General features: G+C 50.2%; 2 protein-coding genes across 2 annotated transcripts in view; one reads left to right on the forward strand and one right to left on the reverse strand.

The window, feature by feature from the left end:
• The window catches only part of SLC37A1 (solute carrier family 37 member 1), a 68,180-nt gene extending 64,976 nt beyond the window's left edge, over nucleotides 1-3,204 (reverse strand). The window contains exon 1 of the mRNA XM_060098452.1: nucleotides 2,662-3,204. The gene's annotated coding sequence lies outside the window, so the exon portion shown is untranslated. The remainder of the gene's footprint in view (nucleotides 1-2,661) is intronic.
• On the forward strand, nucleotides 454-18,919 carry LOC132491104 (basic proline-rich protein-like). The gene is made up of 5 exons (XM_060099943.1): nucleotides 454-522; nucleotides 1,958-2,066; nucleotides 2,846-3,010; nucleotides 3,054-3,858; nucleotides 18,430-18,919. The coding sequence occupies exons 1-5, from the start codon at nucleotides 454-456 to the stop codon at nucleotides 18,479-18,481; spliced, it is 1,200 nt and encodes a 399-aa protein (XP_059955926.1). The 3' UTR covers nucleotides 18,482-18,919.
• Nucleotides 18,920-19,622: the final 703 nt, after the last annotated feature.

The raw sequence follows: 19,622 nt of genomic DNA on the forward strand, positions 1-19,622 counted from the left end.
TGAGAGAACAGATTAGTAATAGCAAATAGTTCCCATTTAGAAGACCTAAACTATTCCTCAGTGCCTGTGTCTTCCCAATGAAAAGAGTTTCCCCATGTTCGTTCCCGCTCTCCCTGCAGAGTGAGTTTTCAAAGTGCACCTTGCCAAGCTCTCACACCCTCCCCAACCACCCCCATCTCCTCTCAGTGAGGCACTGAGGCCCCCCTGCTCCAGCCAGGGGAACTACACCTTTGCTCTGGACAGCCAGCCTGGCCACTCGGCCTGCACCCACACCCCACCGGGGCCCTAACTATGTCACAGCCGCAGCTCTTCATCCCACCAGAGTGCCACCTGCCCCGACAGCTGGCCCTGGGCTGGGGAATCCCAGGCATGCCACAGACTTTCTGCTCCCTCACCTTCCCCAGCTAAAAAATAGGGATGATGGCACCTACTTAGGGTTCTTATAAAGATGAAATGAGTGATCCACGGACAGCCCTCAGCACAGAGCCCGATGTGGACGAGATGCTCAGTAAACAGCAGCTGGTACCGTTCTCAGTAGAAATCAGGGGAGGATGGCCCAGGGCTGCAGGCTGCCGCCTGGTCCCCATCCCCTGGTTCAGAACCCAGCACAGAGCAAGCGGACAAGAGACACGCTGAACCAAGCTCCACAAGTGCTTCGCAATGTTTCTGCTCAAATCTCTAGATTTCAAAAAACCGTTTTACTAAAATTCTGCTCAAAATGAGTGGGCTCCTGTTTGGGCCTAAATATACTTAGAGAAACAATCTTTGAGTGATTCCTTTAGAGTAAAGGATTTGGTCTAAGTTTTACAGCACCTGGAAATGGATGGTCAGAGTCAAGTTTCCTCCTCTGTCCAGACACTGCTTCTCTAGGTACCTACAGCTCATCTGGAAATAGTCTATTGCCATCTATTACATCAACTAATCAAAAAATCTCAATTCAATTCTGGTAAAACCTGTAATGTTAAAAAAAAAAAATCCAGAAGACACTGGAAAAGTCAGCAGGAAAAGAAAAAAATCTTGATTTCCTTTTAAAACCATGGTTCTTACCTCTGTAAAATGGGTTAACTCAAGTGCTATAAGTTTTCACTCTAAGTGCAATTAAGATGTGTAAACATAGAGATTTTACACGTAGGACATTAAAAGCTCGATTTAATGAGGCCCTTTCCTCCAAAGCCTGGACGGTGCCCACTGAAAATCATTCCAGCGAGAGCCGGTCAAGACCGCCAAGGTCATCAGTGACAAATTCCGTGCTCTCCTGTGAGCCCCACTGCCTTGTCGAGGAAGAGGCCCGGAGGCTGGTCCGGGTTGGCTGGACGCTGTGGGGCAAATTCAGGTTGGTCCAGTTTCCCTCAGTGCCCTCCTCCCTCCAACCTGCTTCCTCCGGGCAGGTCTCCTCCAAAGAGAGGGCGGCAGAACTGGAGCATATCACTTGGTTTAAGCCCCATTTTGGGCACATAATCCAAGCATATAAAAAAGAAAACGTGGGCTTCCCTGGTGGCGCAGTGGTTGAGAGTCCGCCTGCCGATGCAGGGAACACGGGTTCGTGCCCCGGTACGGGAAGGTCCCACATGCCGCGGAGCGGCTGGGCCCGTGAGCCATGGCCGCTGAGCCTGCGCGTCCGGAGCCTGTGCTCCGGAACGGGAGAGGCCACAACAGTGAGAGGCCCGCGTACCACAAAAAAAAAAAAAAAGAAAGAAAACGTACTTTAAAAATAACGGATCTTAATAGGCACCCTTGGAACTCACCACTCCAGTAGGGAAGAGTGTCAGAACACCCAGTTTCATTCTACTGTCAAAGACAGCAACTTCAGAAACACCCCATTAGAGCATCTCTCTTACTATCTAAAATGCACATTTTTATACCCATGTTCCGGAAGTGCTCAACCTAGTCTATAAACTACATAACTATAAAATGGGATGACCTGAGGGCAATACGCATTCTGGAGCCCCACCCTCAGACGCACTACCTGGGGAACAGTTCCGTGTACTCGCTGGAGACGAAAATGAGACTCAAAAGCAATGATGCGCATAACACTGAAAGGGTCTTCCCACAACTGAAGCGCTGTGGTCAGTAATCAAAGCAGCCCCAGGCGCATCTTAAAGAATCTACTTAAAGGCAAGGTTTTTAAAAGTAGATCTTATTTTAAGGCAAATGCAGGGGGCGGGGGGAATGCATGTCCCCCAAACAAGTTTTCAGACATTTTTCTTTTAGGAGAGAGACAGAGAGAGAAACACAACTTCCTTTTCCGAGAAAACACTTTCTATGGTCTGTGCTTTAAAGGCTGTAAGCAATATTAAAAATGAATGACAATAGCCAGTATTTCTTTCCTGGGCTTAAATACAAAAAGGAATCCTCTACCTGTACCACTTTCTTCCACCAACAAACAGAACCTCAGGGTGGCGGGTACAACACAGAACCTGCAAATGCCGTTCCAAAGCCACATGGTGAGACACTGGAGGTCTAGAGCCCTGGGTTCTCAAGGTTGACCTTAAAAGACATTAAAGAAGGAGCCATGGGGGGAGGGGGAGATCTCATCTAGTTACCAACTCGAACATCCTCACACAATTCAGATTCAAGGGCAGGTGGGCACTTTCCAGACAGAAAGCTCAGGGAGACTAAAGGAAAGGCGGGCTTTGGAATTCCACCCGGAGAAATTCAAACCTGCGGTGTGCAGAGGGGCCTTCCAGGATCCTGGTCGCAGTCCTAGGTCGCCAGGTCCCCAGGATCAGCAGCGTGGCTGCAGAGGCTGGGAGGGCCGGCGGCGGCGGCGGGGGGGGGGACTGGAAAAAAGAGCCTGACGGTCGGGGCCCCGAGGCCGGGTGACTTTCTGGGGCTTTGAGTCCAGTAAAATCCCTCCAGGAGGCTCACCGGCTCCGGGAACCAGCTGCTCAGACCAACAATCAGAAGGCCCAGGGTGCCGGCGCTCCGAGCCTCCCGAGCCTCCCGCGGGCTTTGGCGTCGGCTCCTCCCCGGCGGCCCGTCCCGGAGGAGGACTGGCGGGCACACCCACGTCCCGCCGCGCCGCCCACCCCGCGCGGGGCTCCCCTCTTGAGCCCCGGGCTGGGCTGTCACCGCCGCCGCGCGGGCCGGGGAGAAGGCCCGGAGGACGGCTGGGCTCGCCCCCGCCCGGGTCTCCGGTGGGCGGCTGACGGCCCAGCCACCGGCTCCCCGGGCTCCGCTCGCCGGGTCCGGTGGCGCCCGGCCGCTCCTCCAGCCCCACCCCCGCCCGCTGCAAGGGCCGCCCCGGGCCCAGGGCACGCCGGACGCCTCCGCCCCGGACGAGCACAAAGACGCACGCACGGCGCAGGGACCCTCGGCCTCCCCGCCCGTCGCCGGCACTGACAGGTGTCGCTCGGCCGTGGCGCCCGAGTCCCGCGGCCCGGCCAGCGCGGGAGGTAGAGAGGGGGTCCACGCGCCGCCCGCTCACCACCCCCGGCCCCGTCCCGGTCCTCGCGTCTCACCTGCGCCCCCAGGCCCAAGCCCCGCCGCCCGGCCCGGCAGCCGCCGGCGCTTCCTGCTCGCGACTTCCTGGGGCGGCGCGCGGAGGCCCCGGCGGCCCTTTCACTTTCCTGAGGCCGCGGGGCGCCCGGCCGGGCGGTGGCGGCGGCGGCGGCAGCGGCTCGGCCCCTCCCCCTCCGACTCATCCCCTCCTCGGTCCTCCCGCGGCCCCGGAGCGCACCCGGGGGCCCAGCCAGCCCCGGGGAGGCCGGGCGGGGGCGCCCCCACGAGGAGACCCCGGGCCACCGCCGCTCAGGAGTCCTCCCCGCGGTCCCCACTCCTTGCACCTACCTGCGGGCGCCCGGGCTTGAGTTCGAAACTGGCCAAAGAGGAGCTCCCCAAGGACCCTTTGTCCTCAAGGTAAGTCCTCCCCGACAGCAGCGGAGCCGGGCTTCCCGAGGAAGGACCGGCACTAAAGGGGGCCAGCCTTGGTCTCCTGGACATATTCTTATTACCTCCTCTCAGGGGTCAAACTCATGAGACTAGCCTCGTATTAAGTGAAAATGGGCCCACGATTGGCTGTGGTGAACCATCTTTGATCACACCTCTGTGTGTGTGTGTGTGTGTGTGTGACACGCCCCTCACGTGGCTGTGCTGGAGAACCTCACTGGGTCTTAGTCACCTGAACCAGACGGACCCTCCCCGGTGCCATAACAGGCTTCCCACCTCACCCAGGAACAGTGTTCTGCGAATCCCACGCTCACTTCTTGCCCAAAATTGACCTCGGGCACCGCCCCCCACAAGCCTGATTATATTCCTGGGGTACCTGCAAAGCACCCGCGGTAGATACATGGCATCTAAATCCAGCCCAGGTGCCCAGCTCCCAGGAAAGCACCTCCCTGGAAGGGCCCAGTGAGGCAGAAAGCATGTTTTGCAGAAGAAATTGCAGGAAGAAGTCTTCCCCTGGTTAAAACAATGCTTAAAGTTAAAACCAACCCAAGCCGGAATAAAGACGCTGACGTAGAGAATGGACTTGACACAGGGAGGGGCAAGGGTAAGCTGGGACGAATTGAGAGAGTGGCATGGACATATATACACTACCAAAGGTAAAATAGATGGCTAGTGGGAAGCAGCCACATAGCACAGGGAGATCAGCTCGGTGCTTTGTGACCACCCAGAGGGGTGGGAGAGGGAGGGTGGGAGGGAGACGCAAGAGGGAGGGGATATGGGGACATATATATACATATAGCTGATTCACTTTGTTTATAAAGCAGAAACTAACACCATTGTAAAGCAGTTATACTCCAATAAAGGTATAGATAGATAGATAGATAGATAGATAGATAGATAGACAGATAGACAGACAAAACCAATCCAAGGCCTGGCAGTAGCTGCCCAAAGAGGTCAGAAGGAGAGCGAGCACAGCCTCCTGGCAGGTACCCACCTCCCCTGCCAGGCCTGCGTTTGGGGACACCCTGCTGTGTTTGGGGACACCCTGCTATCCTTTCCTGTTGGCTGAGTTGCATGTCAAACGCTCCGCTTCTGTAGGCCTTTGAGAAGCGTGCTCAGTGCAGGAAGGAGACTGGCCAGCTTCACTGTAGCCCTGAGGTTCAGCCGCAGGATGGCTGCTGGCCCCTCACCTGCAAGGGAGGTGGCCCTCGCCTCCTGCTTTCTCCCTCCCCTTGGCGAGGTCTCTTTCCACAGACCTCCTCTCAGATAGTCCTCCTCCCCTCCCTTCCCCGACTCTCCGTTCATGGTGATCCAAGCCTGCCCAGCCTGGCACGTCTCTCTCTCCAGATCACCCTGCTGTGCCCCCGCCCCAGGCTCTGCTCTGGGCTCCTCCTCTCTCCCTGAGCTTGTGCATCAGCCTCCCTGCCTGCCCCCAAATCCACTCCTCCAGCCCTTCAAATTGCCCTCCTAAAGCAGATGGGACGCTGGCGTTCCTGATGAGAACCCTTCAAGATCCCCCTCCGGGTCAGGAAAGAGCCTCAGTCCTTAGTAGCTGGAAAACAAGACCCTAACCCACTCTTGGCTTCACGACCAAAGCTTAGGACCGCTCTTTTAGTTTCCAGGACTTTCTCACACGTTGAGTGGCTATTTCTGCCTTAGCCCTCCAGACCCCGGCTCTTCCTAGTGAGCTCGGACTGAGAGACCCAGGTCAAGTGTCTGTCTGTTCTCTCAGGCCATCTTCACTGCTTTCCCAGGGCACTGTAGATACCTCTTGCTCCTGACAGCACACCAGACTGGTACTGGTTCTTTCTTTTTTTTTTTTTTTGCGGTATGTGGGCCTCTCACTGTTGTGGCCTCTCCCGTTGCGGAGCACAGGCTCCGGATGCGCAGGCCCAGCGGCCATGGCTCACGGGCCCAGCCGCTCCGCGGCATATGGGATCCTCCCAGACCGGGGCACGAACCTGTATCCCCTGCATCGGCAGGCGGACTCTTAACCACTGCGCCACCAGGGAGGCCCGGTACTGGTTCTTTCTGATTCTATCTCCTGGCCCCTAGCCTGGGACTGGAGGGGTTCTCGGGGCCCTGCCCGACTCAGAAGTTCTCATCCACGTTTGCCAACTGCATAAACAGGTGCGGAAGGACTCAGCACAGGGATGCTCCACGTTTCCACACTGTTTCTCACCTAGAAAATGATGATGTTTGTATGGCACACTGGGGAAAACCAGACGGACCTGAGGTGGTCTATATAATATTTGCCAAAATATTCATCTATTAATTTTACAAAGATTAAAATATTAATCTTTTAGAAAACATTAATTTCTATATTAATCTTTTGTATGATTGTAAGAAACACCTAAACATGGATTAGGGGAGTTAGTAAATTTGTATGAAATCTCCAAATAAAACAGTTCACATTTGAAATGAAAACATGTGATTGCTTTGATGATCATATCAGGTGTCATGCTTGAAATGGCTGCACACAAGCTCAGGACGGGGGCACAGCTGGGATGTCACCCTGGAGACACTTTTTTGGTGCAGGTAGATGATAACTTTAAAGTCTTTTTTACAATCACACAAATTTCACAAAAGTCGAAATTATTTTTAAGACTCTGACACTCTTCCTTTTCTTTCTACGTGTAATATTGACATTTCTTGTGCGAATCAATAAATGAATTTCCAACCCAGTTGAACTTTTCATATCCAGCATTTCGAACTCATGACACAGCGTGGGGACCGGTGGCGGTGTGCCCTCAGGCTGCCGCTGCCACAGCCCATGGCCAGGCTTCCAGAGAGATGAGTCCAGGGTGCCCAGACCTGGGGCTGCCCACTCAACACACCTGCCTGGCCGGGCCTCTGCTTTAACTCGAGACTTCCACGCTTGCTTTGAATTTATTTTGATTTTTATTTCAGAACAAGAGGAACAGACCAAATGAGAGGCACATTCACTCTTATCCAACAGATGTATCTTGGGTGCCTATCGGGGCCAGAGCGTGCCAGGCACTGAGGCCTCAGTCAACAGGGGCCTTGCCTTTGCAGAATCCACAGAGCAAGAGGCTTGCGGTGAGAGCGGGTGGTCACTGATGCGAGCGTGAGGAAGGGCCTTGGGTTCATTTCCTGGGGCGGCCGTAAAAAATGACCTCTGACTGGGGGACTTAAGACAATGGACGTTTATGGTCTCACAGGTCTGGAGGCCACAGGTCTAGATCAAGATGCTGGCGGGGCCGTGCTCCTTCTGAAGCCTCCAGGGGAGAATGGGTTTCGTGCCCTTCTCTCAGCTTGCAGCGTCGCTGGCAATCCTGGGTGTTTCTTAGCTTGTAGGTGCATCGCTCTAATAAGCCTCTATCATCACCTGGCCTGTCTGTGTTCACATCATCTCTCCGTGTGTCTGTGTCTCTGTGTCCCCCCACTTGTAAGGACACCAGTCGTGTTGGATTTAGGCTGTACCCTACTCCGGGAGGACTTCAGCTGACCTGACTGTATCCGCAATGATCCTATTTCCAAGTAAGGTCATGTTCAGAGCTTCAGGGAGGGACATGAGTTTGTGGGGTGGGGTGGGGCGGGGCAGGAGGGGGACATTATTTAACCCACTACGAGGCTAAATAAGTCTGAGCAGGTGGTGGAGAAGGCACTCCCAGGCCAGCGGCATCAGGAAGTTGGCATCCGAGGCCTGAAGAGGCCCAGGGAGTGAGCCATTCCTGGAACCCAGGGCGCTGAGGCTGAAGAGGGACCCCCTGGACCAGGGCGGCGCTTTGGCAGAGAAGCAGCAGCGGGGAAGAAGCAGAGAGTCCACAGCCCCACTTCCCCTCCTGCCCTCCAACTGCCCTGATCTAGGAGGGGGGCGGAGGCCGGGGGAGCCCCCTGACGCAGCGCAGCCCAGGACAGATGTGGTCCTTCCCGTCAAGAGCTCCCAGCTAGTGGAGAGGTCAGACGACAGGGCACCAGCGTTCATCACAACACTGTGTCACACAGTGCAGTAGGGGACACAGGGGTGCAATGGAGGGTCACCTGACCCAGACTTGATGGTCACAGGAGGTGACATCTCTGCAGCATACAAGGAGTTGGCCATACAGGTCTTTTGTCTCCTTAGGTAGGTTTATTCCTAGATATTTTATTCTTTTTTTTGCAATGGTAAGTGGGAGTGTTTTCTTGATTTCACTTTCAGATTTTTCATCATTAGTGTACAGGAATGCCAGAAATTTCTGTGCATTAATTTTGTATCCTGCTACGTTACCAGATTCATTGATTAGCTCTAGTAGTTTTCTGGTAGCATCTTTAGGATTCTCTATGTATAGTATCATGTCATCTGCAAACAGTGACAGCTTTACTTCTTCTTTTCCCATTTGGATTCCTTTTATTTCCTTTTCTTCTCTGATTGCTGTGGCTAAAACTTCCAAAACTATGTTGAATAAGAGTGGTGAGAGTGAGCAGCCTTGTCTTGTTCCTGATCTTAGTGGAAATGGTTTCAGTTTTTCACCATTGAGGACGATGTTGGCTGTGGGTTTGTCATATATGGCCTTTATTATGTTGAGGAAAGTTCCCTCTATGCCTACTTTCTGCAGGGTTTTTATCATAAATGGGTGTTGAATTTTGTCGAAAGCTTTCTCTGCATCTATTGAGATGATCATATGGTTTTTCTCCTTCAATTTGTTAATATGGTGTATCACGTTGATTGATGTGCGTATACTGAAGAATCCTTGCATTCCTGGAATAAACCCCACTTGATCATGGTGTATGATCCTTTTAATGTGCTGTTGGATTCTGTTTGCTAGTAATTTGTTGAGGATTTTTGCATCTATGTTCATCAGTGATATTGGCCTGTAGTTTTCTTTCTTTGGGACATCCCTTGTCTGGTTTTGGTATCAAGGTTATGGTGGCCTCGTAGAATGAGTTTGGGAGTGTTCCTCCCTCTGCTATATTTTGGAAGAGTTTGAGAAGGATAGATGTTAGCTCTTCTCCACTGATGGAAGCAATTAAAGATGATACAAATAGATGGAGAGATATACCATGTTCCTGGATTGGGAGAATCAATATTGTGAAAATGACTCTACTACCCAAAGCAATCTATAGATTCAATGCAATCCCTATCAAACTACCACTGGCATTTTTCACAGAACTAGAACAAAATATTTCAAAATTTGTTTGGAAAAACAAAAGACCCCGAATAGCCAAAGCAATCTTGAGAACGAAAAACGGAGCTGGAGGAATCAGGCTCCCTGACTTCAGACTATACTACAAAGCTACAGTAATCAAGACAGTATGGTACTGGCACAAAAACAGAAAGATAGATCAATGAAACAGCATAGAAAGCCCAGAGATAAACCCACGCACATATGGTCACCTTATCTTTGATAAAGGAGGCAGGAATGTACAGTGGAGAAGGACAGCCTCTTCAATAAGTGGTGCTGGGAAAACTGGACAGGTACATGTAAAAGTATGAGATTAGATCACTCCCTAACACCATACACCAAAATAAGCTCAAAATGGATTAAAGCCCTAAATGTAAGGCCAGACACTATACAACTCTTAGAGGAAAATATAGGCAGAACACTCTATGACATAAATCACAGCAAGATCCTGTTTGACCCACGTCCTAGAGAAATGGAAATAAAAACAAAAATAAACAAATGGGACCTAATGAAACTTCAAAGCTTTTGCACAGCAAAGGAAACCATAAACAAGACCAAAAGACAACCCTCAGAATGGGAGAAAATATTTGCAAATGAAGCAACTGACAAAGGATTAATCTCCTAAATTTACAAGCAGCTCATGCAGCTCAATAACAAAAAAACAAACAACCCAATCCAAAAATGGGCAGAAGACCTAAATAGACATTTCTCCAAAGAAGATATACAGACTGCCAACAAACACATGAAAGAATGCTCAACATCATTAATCATTAGAGAAATGCAAATCAAAACTACAATGAGATATCATCTCACACCAGTCAGAATGGCCATCATCAAAAAATCTAGAAACAATAAATGTTGGAGAGGGTGTGGAAAAAAGGGAACACTCTTGCACTGCTGGTGGGAATGTGAATTGGTACAGCCACTATGGAGAACGGTATGGAGGTTCCTTAAAAAACTACGAATAGAACTACCATATGACCCAGCAATCCCACTACTGGGCATATACCCTGAGAAAACCATAATTCAAAAAGAGACATGTACCAAAATGTTCATTGCAGCTCTGTTTACAATAGCCTGGAGATGGAAACAACCTAAATGTCCATCATCGGATGAATGGATAAAGAAGATGTGGCACATATATACAATGGAATATTACTCAGCCATAAAAAGAAACGAAATTGACTTATTTGTAATGAGGTGGATAGACCTAGAGTCTGTCATACAGAGTGAAGTAAGTCAGAAAGAGAAAGACAAATACCGTATGCTAACACATATATATGGAATTTAAGAAAAAAAAATGTCATGAAGAACCTAGGGGTAAAACAGGAATAAAGACACAGACCTACTTGAGAATGGACTTGAGGATATGGGGAGGGGGAAGGGTAAGCTGTGACAAAGTGAGAGAGAGGCATGGACATATATACACTACGAAACATAAGGTAGATAGCTAGTGGGAAGCAGCCGCATAGCACAGGGAGATCAGCTCGGTGCTTTGTGACCACCTGGAGTGGTGGGATAGGGAGGGTGGGAGGGAGGGAGACGCAAGAGGGAAGGGATATGGGAACAGATGTATATGTATAACTGATTCACTTTGTTATAAAGCAGAAACTAATAATAATAATAAAAAAAAAGGAGTTGGCCAAGCGTTCGGGGAAGAGAAGGGACATGGTCTGTGCAGAGGGAGCACAGCGTAGACAAAAGCCCGCAGGCTGGTATGGGGAGCGGGGATGGAGCAGGGAAAGGGAGGCGGGAGGGCTGAGGACCCTGGCAGCAATCTAGGCCCGAGGATGGTTGTCTGGGAGCGCAGACTTAAGGAAGGCCCAAGAGGTGAGAGAAAGCAGAAGAAGCTGGGATGACACCCAGCTGTCTGGCTTGGGCAGCGAGCTAGATGGTGGCATCTTCGTGGAGAGAGTCGACAGACAAAGGACCGACAGACTTGAGGGGCAGAGTGCGGGCAACGAATTAATTTATACTTGTTGAGCGTTTGGTTCCCGTGGGGTGTCTCAGTGGGGCCGTTGACTGGGGTTGGATGTGTGAGTCTGGAGTCTCTGGAAGATTCCGGGTGAGAGAGGCCTGGTACAGACAGCGGGGGAGGAGAAAGCTTGCCCGGGGCTGGAGACTAGGGCTGAGCCCCCAGGGGTGCCAGTATCTAAGGGCCAGGCAGGGAGGAGGGGCTGAAAGCTGTGGATGGAGCTGAGGGAAAAGCCAGAAGAGTGTGATGTCCAGGAAGCCCCAGCAAGGCAGTGTTTGCTGATGGGGAGGGAGTGGGCGTGGAGCTGGAGGCTGCAAGGAAGTCATTGTCTACTGGCCTCACCCTGAAGGTCGTGACTGAAGCTTCCTGGGCCGGGGGGTGGAGTGGGCGGAGGCCTGAGTGGTGGTGAGGAAGGAGAGCAGAAAACCATTTCAGGAAGTTTGGCTGCGCTGGGGAGAGGTGAAGGGCCCAAAGCTGGAGAAAGACTCAGGGGGAGGAAGGACATTTCTTAAACGCAAGGACATTTTCTTTCTTTCTTTCTTTCTTTTTTTTTAATATTTCTTTCTTTATTTAGGCTGTGCTGGGTCTTAGTTGCGGCGTGCATGGGGGATCTAGTTCCCCCTCCAGGGATTGAACCCCGGGCCCCCTGCATTGGGAGTGTGGAGTCTTACCCACTGGACCACCAGGGAAGTGCATGTACGTTTTCAAGCGTAGACAGAAGTCGAGAGAACATTATAATGAAGCCCCAGGTACCCATCGCCTGGCTTCATCAATGATCAATGCACCAATTTTGTTTCCTCTCGGTCTTGACACACTTCCTGCCCCAGGATATTTTGCAGAAAATCCCAGACATTATATTTCACCTGTAAAGTTTCAGTGTGTATCTCTAAAAGATAGTTTTAAACATAATCACTCTAACATCATCAGGGCTCCCCAAGCAAGAATAATTCCGTAATAGCATCAAACACCCAGCCCTTGTTCTCACTCCCCTGAGTGCCCTATAAAGGGTCTCTCTCTGTCAGTTTACTTTCAGATGGGGACCCAAACAGTCCACACATGTATTGTCTGATGTGTCTCCTAGGTCTCTCCATCTGGAGATTCCCCTGCGTCTTTGTCCGAAGCAATTTCTTGCTGTTGTCACGGAGGCCAGGCCATTCTTCTTGCAGAGTTTCCTACACTCTGCATTGTGCTGACCCCATCGTTATGATACGGTCGAACATATTCCTTTTTTTTTTTTTTTTCTTTTCTTCTTGCTGTACGCGGGCCTCTCACTGCTGTGGCCTCTCCCGCTGCAGAGCACAGGCTCCGGATGCACAGGCTCAGCAGCCATGGCTCACGGGCCCAGCTGCTCCGCGGCACATGGGATCCTCCCGGACCGGGGCACGAACCCGCGTCCCCTGCATCAGCAGGCGGACTCTCAACCACTGCGCCACCAGGGAAGCCCCCGAACATATTCTGTATGTACTTCCTGTGTACTACCTGAAATTGGCAAGGAGCTCCCGAGGCTTGATCAGATTTGGGTCGATTCAAGCCAGTGAGGCATCTGGCATCTGGTCATCTTCTGCCGTATTTAGATGTTCCTTGCCTAAGTTCATTAATTCATTAGAAGTAGAATTCATAGTTGTGAAATGGTGACATCATAATTCCATTGTTTCTTTTTTATTTGCTAGCCTACTTCTCTAAAGAGAAACTTTCCCTCATCAGTTACTTAGTTAACTCTGAAGCACAGTTCATATAGGAAAGGCAGGATACATGTGGAATTCCTTTATTTGCCTCTTGTCAAAGTAATGAGTTGGCTTTCTACTATTCTTCAAAAGTTAGCCATGAGTTTTCCTTTGTTCTGCTTTTTTATTCTCCGCACTAGTGGGCTGAGCCACAGTTGCTGGATTTGTATCCATTCCAGTTACTCTCCTCGTTGAATCGCATTGGCCAGTGAGTCCTTCTGACATGACCCGGGTACCTTTGATAGTGTCCTTGCTTTCTAGGGTGACAAGATGTCCTTATGAGCTCATCCCATGCACCTCCTGCCCCAGACCTGGAAATTAGCCCCTTCTCACAGGAGGCCCAGGTCCCAGAGCAGCCAGAAGGGAGGGTGGGCGTGGACACGTCCAGGAAAGGGAGCTGCGTGCTTGAATGACACATGTCCCTCCAGAGGCGAAAGACAAGGAATCCAGAATACGTGAGGAGGAATGAGCCTCGGGTTGGAGAAGAAGAAACGATGGGAAAAGGTCAGAGAGCCGTCACTTTGCCGGTGGGCAGGTACGAGGGGAGGGTGCTTCACTCAGTCCCCTTTGTCGCAGAAGGGAGTCAGTTGTGAAAGTGAAGAGGGAGGTGTTTTGGGGAAATGGAGAGGGTTCTGGGGAACCATTGGGGACCCCGGGGAGGGGACAGCAGGTGTGGCCCGGAGACCAGACGGAAGGTCACGAGACAATGAACTTCTCTCAGCGCCGCTCTGGGAGGTGGTGCGAGCGTGTCCGTGAGCCCCAGCGGCACTGAGAGAGGACAGACAGGTGGACAGCTCCACTTGGAAGGGTCGGCTTTCGCCGCCCCCAACTCGCAGGGAAGACTCACTCCTTTTCCCTGGTCTTAAGAAAGAGGTCACTCTGACACCTGCTGGAGGGTTGGGTCATCCATGGTGGAGAGGCACTAGGAATGCAAACCTACTATGTGCAAAACAAGCTCTGTGCTAGTAGTGGGCATTGCCAGGAGAAGTAAGACTGGAAAAAAGGACCTTCTGCCCAGAAGCTCTGTCTCTGCAGGGAAACCACGAGGCGTGTGCGTCCAGGGAGGAGCAGACATTGCCTGGGGAGGGCGGAAGCGGGCCGAGGGCTCCCTGTAGGGAGCTTTGAGGATACTGGGCTTCAGAGCTCGTGAAAGTGCCTCCAGCTTAGAAAGCAGAAAAGCATGAAATATTATTAGATAAGGAAACAGAACGTGTTTCCTGACCGTGAAGGAGTTTCATTTTACCTCCACTGATCAAAAAGCAAGAATTTTAGCAGTACAGGGCACTCAACCGGTGAGCCGGGGAGATTTTTGGTTCCATTGCTAATGTGGTTGGTAAAGAACAGGATGAAGAGCCTCCCACTAGAAGCACGTCTTGTGTTCCAGGCAGACAAGAGTCCACACACCAAGGAGCCTGACCAAGAATGGAAGAGCAGGTCTGCTGGGTCCCCAGGGGCCCAGAGAGGAGACGGCCAGGCCTCCGGCCGCCTCGGGCTGCAGATCTCTTGATTCGACCCTAGTTGACTCGCTTATTCTGTGAGTCACCCCTTCTGTCTCCACCCAAGGCTCTCCTCCTGGATGGGAAAAGCCCAGGCAGCAGCCTTAACAGCACTTAGAATTATCCTCGGGGATGTCAGACAGCTAGATCTCATCTGCAAAGCAAGAGGTCGAAGCTGGACAGTAAAGTCGCACTGTACTCATCGTCTTTAGAAATGTGGAGAAAAGGCTAAGAGTAGAAGGCAGTTGCCTCTTGGCTGTGAGAAGAGGCACAAAAAGGACAAAGCCGTGTATTTTCAAACAAAATAAAAATAAACATTAATGTTAAAAAAAAAAAGATAGAACGATGTGCTTAGCCTAGGCAATGGCTTGTTAGCAGTAGGATTTTAGACCCCGTGATACCCGAGTTAGGACGCACTTTGGGGAGAGGAGCTTTGTAAGTCCTATGATAACACTTAACACTTGAGGCAACTGCCATTTGCAAGGGCGGTCCTTGGCAAACTGCTCGTGTAAGACAGGTGGGCAAATGTCCCTGCTTCCAGGGCCCTGGCAGGTTTTCCTAGTTGAGAGCTTTCTTGCTTTTCTTCTGTATTGGGGTGAGGGGAGTGGTCGCTGGAAGGTGCCTGAGTGCCTTCGGCGTAGCTGGACCCTGACTCCAGCGGGGCTGCTAGAGAGGCCTGCACTGAACGCAGGGACTTTTGCTTCCATCAGCCAAGTGTTCCTGGCAGTGGAGCTCTGCTCTGGAGCTCACGTGTTGCCCGAGCCCATCCGCTGTAAATTCCTCCTAGTTTTAAGCCTATAAGGTCATAGCAGGTCAGGGAAAGGGAAATAGGAAGCTGGTCTATCAACTAGGGAGTCACCCCTCAGCTGAGCTAGTGCAGAGAAATAGGATAACCAAGTTGGAATATTTTTATAAGGTCTTCAGCAAGGCTCAATACTTTTCAGCCTAGGTGTGGTTTGGTAAAATATGTGTTATAAACCAAGGGACTGTACTTTAAAGCTCCCTCTGGGCCTGTATGTGGTGCTTTACGCAGAGAGGGTACTTTTACGTGAAACAACATGTTAACAGCCTGGTGGGAGAATGCAGTTACAGTGGGCCCTCTGGATCCTTGGGTTCTGTATCTGTGGATTCAACCAACCGTGGATGGAAACCATTCAAAAAAAAAAATTCCAGAAAGCTCCAAAAAGCAAAAGTTGAAGTTGCCGCACACCAACGACTTTTGACACAGCACTGACATTGTATGAGGTATTAGAAGTCATCTAGAGATGATTCAAAGTATATGGGAGGATGTGTGTAGGTTATATGCAAATAGGCCATTTTATATAAGGAACTTGAGCATCCTTGGAGATTGGTATCTGCGGGGTGGGCATGGGGGGGAGGGTACTGGAACCCCAACAGAAACCGAGGAACAATTGTCCTCCTGTTCTCTCTACCAAACCTTAGCAGTCTTGCCTGCCCATCTTTTCCCAGCCAACATGGAGCCTGGGAAAGTCCGACCTTGCACGGCGAGGGTCTTTGCCCAGTCAGCTGAGTCTACCAGGGGGTAGACAGGGGGTGACAGTCCACAGAGGCAACTCCTCCTCACAGCCTCCACTAATGACCTCGGTTCTTGCTGTGGTCCCAGGAAGGCTTGGCCCTGGGGTCCTCCAGGTGCTACATTTCCTAGCTCACCCATTGTTTAACTCCTATGGTTGAAACCATTAGTTTTTTTTTTTTTTTTTTTTTGCGGTATGCGGTCCTCTCACTGTTTTGGCCTCTCCCGTTGCGGAGTACAGCCTCCGGACGCGCAGGCTCAGCGGCCATGGCTCATGGGCCCAGCCGCTCCGCGACATGTGGGATCTTCCCGGACCGGGGCACGAACCCGTGTCCCCTGCATCGGCAGGCGGACTCTCAACCACTGCGCCACCAGGGAAGCCCTCCCATTCATTCTTTTATCAAATCTTGATTGAGTCAAGATAATTTTGGTATATCCTTAAGGTGACATACTTTTCAGTCTTTTAAACACTTTTGAAGAAGTTTGGACATGTCACCCCATAATGGTAAGTGATAATGGCAAGTGATAAATAAAACGACTTCAATTAAGTACAAACATTATATATACCCATTCAAAACGCCTGGGGGGACACGCACCAGAGGCCAGCAGTGGTACCTCTCTCTGGGAGGTGGGGTCAGTGGTCATCTTTACTTTCTTCTTTATACTTTACTGTATTTTCCCAATTTGCCAAGAGCGTTTAGTAATTTTTAATAATCCGAGCCTAGGCTCTGCACTAGACTGCAGGGGCCAAGGCCCTGGGGCCCTTAGGGAGGCCGACCCCGAAACACAAGTCACAACTATGCGAGAAGGGCAACAGGCACAGCCAGAGGGGTGGTCAGAGGGGCCTGAAGCAGTCGGGAAAGGCGTCCCCAGGAGGTGACATCTCAGTAAGGTATTAAAGTTGAAGAACTATTCCCCAGGTAGAGAAACAAGACCCAGGTAGGTCTTGCGTTTCAGAAAGAGAGAACGACATACACGGATCTCTGAGGGTGTCCTGGAGAAGTGTGATCTAAATAGTTAACAACAGCTAATGTAGAAGAAGAACGAGCCTTAGGGGAAAGTGCTTATCTTCACAAATAATCAAGGAAATACAAAGTAAAGGCACCAGGAGACGCTGTTTTGCCCAGCAAATTAGCAAAGAAGAGAAATGACTTACAGCAGACCAGGAAGCAGCAGGAATCAGTCACTCTGCTGGGGAGAGCGGGCCCAGGCCGGCCGTTCTAAAAGGCAAAGTGGTAGTGGGTATTTAGTCTTAAGGTTCCTTCCCACCGGCCCAGTAACTCTTCATTCTCTATAACCAAATTCTACAGAGTCGGATTTGAGATGTGGACAGAGATCTCTGTACTCAGATGTCCATGGTGATTCTCTTTATTTCTTCATTCATTTCTTTATTTGGGGAAGTAGGTTCCCAGGTATTTGTGTGTGACTTTGCTACATCACTGACACGTATGAATATGTATTCTTCTGTATGCATCAAATATTGTACAATCAGTGAATTAAAAATGTGAGTTAAACTTACACATTACATTTCTCCAGCATCTGCCGTTTCCAGAGCATTCTCATCCTCACCGTCTTATTTGGTCCTTACGACCTCCTGCAGGTTGGGTAGGGTGAGCCTGACTCTGGGGAGAGCGGCCTGCTCCTTGCTCAGAGAGACTGATCCATCCTTAGGCCTGGAAGGTGCAGCCCCTTGTACCATGGGATCTCCCACCACCTCTACCACTGGCCAGAGCAAGGTGACAGGTAATATCAAACATAGAAGCAACCTTCCTATCCACTAGTCGGAAAGGACATCCATTCTAGGTTGAGGCACTAACATGTAGCCATCAGATACCATAGTTTTGGTAAATTTTTAAATAGCATGGATTCATGTCAAACTTGCCCCAAACGGGTCTGTACCTTTTCTTCCCTCATTTCCTCATAACCCCTAGTATATGACCAGGGACCCAGCACACACTAAGCCATAGTTATTTAACTCACATACTGAGAGAGCCCCTGGAAAATGGAATCTGATTTAAGGAGAATAAAAAAAAGATATGATATGAGCTAGAAGAAAAAAAGAATGAGAAAGAATGAGAAATTGATATACTTTACCTTTTTTTTTTTCTTTCCCAAGTGTTGCATAAACTACAACTCTGTTACAAAATGCTACCTAACACCACGATCACAAGCTTCTTTGATTGAGGGCTTACTATGTGCCGGGCACTGCTACGAGGGGGGTGAGGGGAGCACAGGTGAGCACAGGTGAGCACAGTCTGTGCCCTCAAGTTGCTGCCCCACATGAACTCCAGCTGGCCCAACTTCCTGATGTCTCCTGGCTCCACCCTGTCTGACTGCATGAACCCGTCTGCCCACTGCTGCTGCTGCTGAATTACTGAATAATCCCACTACCTGGATGGAAAAGAATTTACTTCCTTTCTGGACTACAGCATTCTCAATATCCTTCCATGAAACCGAATACCTCACGTAGGTGTGTAGGGGTGTGTGTGTGTGTGTGTGTATATCTGTTTACTTCTTCCTTGTCAGTTGTCACCTTTATAAGAGACATAACCTCAAACAGTTAAAAGAGTTCCTTTTATGTAAGAATCTACGCGTCTATATCTTTCTAGAAACTTTGGTCTCTTCCCACCCTCATGTGTATCAGTGCTAATGGATATAAGCATTAAACATAATCTGTTTTTCACAGACTAACTTCTGATTGTCACGATTACCTGGTTGAACCATCTTTGGCAGTTTGATCCTCTCCGGGAAGACACAATTGAAAATGACAAGACAACCCGAAGTCAGAACTTCCCCAAAGACCTACGGATAGACAGAACGTGCTTGGTTACTATATGAGTAACCACAGAGTAATTATTTAACAGTTACTAAGTGCTGAGTAACAATAATGCAATTATTAATAATAATAGCTCATATTTACTAGGTGTTTTACTGTGCAAGGCCCGTGCTAAGCTCATTATAAACATCTTATTTAGACCTCACAACAGCCCTAAAAGGGCAGTGAACTATTACCTCCATTTTACAGATGGGTAAATTGGCTTCAGAAAGAAGCAAACAGCTAGGATTTCAAACCTGGGTCTGACTCCTACCCACTAAATGCCATAAAAACTCCATTTTAAAAAAGAAGTTACAAGGCCTGTGTTTTTATATCTACCTACAGATATACCTAAAAGTGTATGTTTATAAATGTGTATATATATATATATATATATATATATATATATATATATATATAATAGTTCCATTCTCAAGAACACAAGTATTTTAATAAACAACCGCACATTTCCACACTGAAGATGGGCCTGAATTCATTTTGTTGAAAGTCCCTGCTTTTTATCTGAGCAGTTTGTAAACAAACACAGAAACAACCCTGTTTGCATTTTGCCGACTCCCCTCTGCCTTGTCCTCAACGGTCCAGAAGGCACAGGCTCGGGGCCTCAGCCTGTCGCCATGGCAACTGCCAGGCAGCCCCGACCCAGCTCGGAGGTGGGTCAGAAAGGTGTGGAACACGGGCAGCGGACCCGCAGGAGGCCTCCAAGTCACCTTCCTCCCCCGGGGCGGTCCCACCGTAGAAGCCGAAGCCACTAGCCCCAGCCCCTCTGGGCAGAACCGTGGATCGGGTTTCCTTCACTCCTTCTTTTGGCGGGGGTGGGAGAAGTAGAGAGAGGAGGGTCTCATTATATTTACGAAAAGCAAGAAGATAATTTCTGCCTGGGGGAACGGAGCTGGGAGGAACCGTGGTCCTTCTCCTCCGCTCACCTGAAGCCCTGCCGCTTCGCCCCTCCCTTCTCCACGGAGGGCTCATCTGCGCACGCTCCCTGCGGTGGGGGGAGGGGGGAGAAGCTGGGAACCCCCTCCCGGGGGGCGATGGGAAGGGCC

Source organism: Mesoplodon densirostris, chromosome 5 (assembly GCF_025265405.1).
Source record: "Mesoplodon densirostris isolate mMesDen1 chromosome 5, mMesDen1 primary haplotype, whole genome shotgun sequence".
In the NCBI taxonomy this organism is placed as follows: domain Eukaryota; kingdom Metazoa; phylum Chordata; class Mammalia; order Artiodactyla; family Ziphiidae; genus Mesoplodon; species Mesoplodon densirostris.

Excerpts from the sequence above, each read along its gene's own strand:
- LOC132491104 (XM_060099943.1), top strand. The coding sequence starts at position 454 with ATGAGTGATCCACGGACAGCCCTCAGCACAGAGCCCGATGTGGACGAG. Across the intron at positions 523-1,957 it reads TGCTCAGTAAACAGCAGCTG|ACGCACTACCTGGGGAACAG; the intron begins GTACCGTTCTCA and ends CCCCACCCTCAG. Across the intron at positions 2,067-2,845 it reads CCCACAACTGAAGCGCTGTG|TAAAATCCCTCCAGGAGGCT; the intron begins GTCAGTAATCAA and ends CTTTGAGTCCAG.